This window comes from Monosiga brevicollis, genomic scaffold (genome assembly GCF_000002865.3).
Source record: "Monosiga brevicollis MX1 MONBRscaffold_35 genomic scaffold, whole genome shotgun sequence".
Lineage (NCBI taxonomy): Eukaryota > Choanoflagellata > Craspedida > Salpingoecidae > Monosiga > Monosiga brevicollis.
This window is the reverse complement of record NW_001865072.1, coordinates 430,678-432,256: the sequence shown is the minus strand read 5'-3', so window position 1 is coordinate 432,256 and position 1,579 is coordinate 430,678. Positions and strand designations below refer to the sequence as shown.

Below are 1,579 nucleotides of genomic sequence, written 5' to 3'. Positions count from 1 at the left end.
GTTCAGAGCTCCACCGGACGCATCAGAGCTCCATCGGACGCATCAGAGCTCGGGCTGGCGGATCAGAGCAGAGGCTGCCGATCCGAGCTCGGGCTATCCGATGCCCGATCAGATCTCGACATGTGGAAGCATCGAAGTTCAGAGCTCCACCGGACGCATCAGAGCTCCAACGAACGCATGAGAACTCGGGCTTGCGGATCAGAGCAGAGGCTTGCCGATCCGAGCTCGGGCTATCCGATGCCCGATCAGATCTCGACATGTCGAAGCATCGAAGTTCAGAGCTCCAACGAACGCATGAGAACTCGGGCTTGCGGATCAGAGCAGAGGCTCGCCGATCCGAGCTCGGGCTATCCGATGCCCGATCAGATCTCGACATGTCGAAGCATCGAAGTTCAGAGCTCCAGCGGACGCATCAGAGCTCCAATGAACGCATGAGAACACGGGCAGGTGGATCAGAGCAGAGGCTTGCCGATCCGAGCTCGGGCTGGCGGATCAGCGCAGAGGCTTGCCGATCCGAGCTCGGGCTATCCGATGCCCGATCAGATCTCGACATGTGGAAGCATCGAAGTTCAGAGCTCCACCGGACGCATCAGAGCTCGGGCTGGCGGATCAGAGCAGAGGCTTGCCGATCCGAGCTCGGGCTATCCGATGCCCGATCAGATCTCGACATGACGAAGCATCGAAGTTCAGAGCTCCACCGAACGCATGAGAACTCGGGCTTGCGGATCAGAGCAGAGGCTTGCCGATCCGAGCTCGGGCTATCCGATTCCCGATCAGATCTCAACATGTCGAAGCATCGAAGTTCAGAGCTCCAGCGGACGCATCAGAGCTCCAATGAACGCATGAGAACACGGGCAGGTGGATCAGAGCAGAGGCTTGCCGATCCGAGCTCGGGCTGGCGGATCAGCGCAGAGGCTTGCCGATCCGAGCTCGGGCTACCCGATGCCCGATCAGATCTCGACATGTGGAAGCATCGAAGTTCAGAGCTCCACCGGACGCATCAGAGCCCGACCGGACGCATGAGAACACGGGCAGGTGGATCAGAGCAGAGGCTTGCCGATCCGAGCTCGGGCTGGCGGATCAGCGCAGAGGCTTGCCGATCCGAGCTCGGGCTATCCGATGCCCGATCAGATCTCGACATGTGGAAGCATCAAAGTTCAGAGCTCCACCGGACGCATCAGAGCTCCATCGGACGCATCAGAGCTCGGGCTGGCGGATCAGAGCAGAGGCTTGCCGATCCGAGCTCGGGCTATCCGATGCCCGATCAGATCTCGACATGACGAAGCATCGAAGTTCAGAGCTCCACCGGACGCATCAGAGCTCGGGCTGGCGGATCAGAGCAGAGGCTCGCCGATCCGAGCTCGGGCTATCCGATGCCCGATCAGATCTCGACATGACGAAGCATCGAAGTTCAGAGCTCCACCGGACGCATCAGAGCTCGGGCTGGCGGATCAGAGCAGAGGCTTGCCGATCCGAGCTCGGGCTATCCGATTCCCGATCAGATCTCAACATGTCGAAGCATCGAAGTTCAGAGCTCCAGCGGACGCATCAGAGCTCCAAGAACGCATGAGAACACCGG

The 1,579-nt window shown here is 60.0% G+C and overlaps 1 protein-coding gene across 1 annotated transcript in view; it reads right to left on the bottom strand.

The window, feature by feature from the left end:
- Positions 1 to 22: 22 nt before the first annotated feature.
- The window catches only part of MONBRDRAFT_12175 (uncharacterized protein), a gene marked incomplete at both ends in the record, with an annotated part of 8,760 nt that continues 7,203 nt past the window's right edge, over positions 23 to 1,579 (bottom strand). Inside the window, one exon of the mRNA XM_001749952.1 lies at positions 23 to 398. Within this exon, the coding sequence (XP_001750004.1) occupies positions 23 to 398 (376 nt within the window). The remainder of the gene's footprint in view (positions 399 to 1,579) is intronic.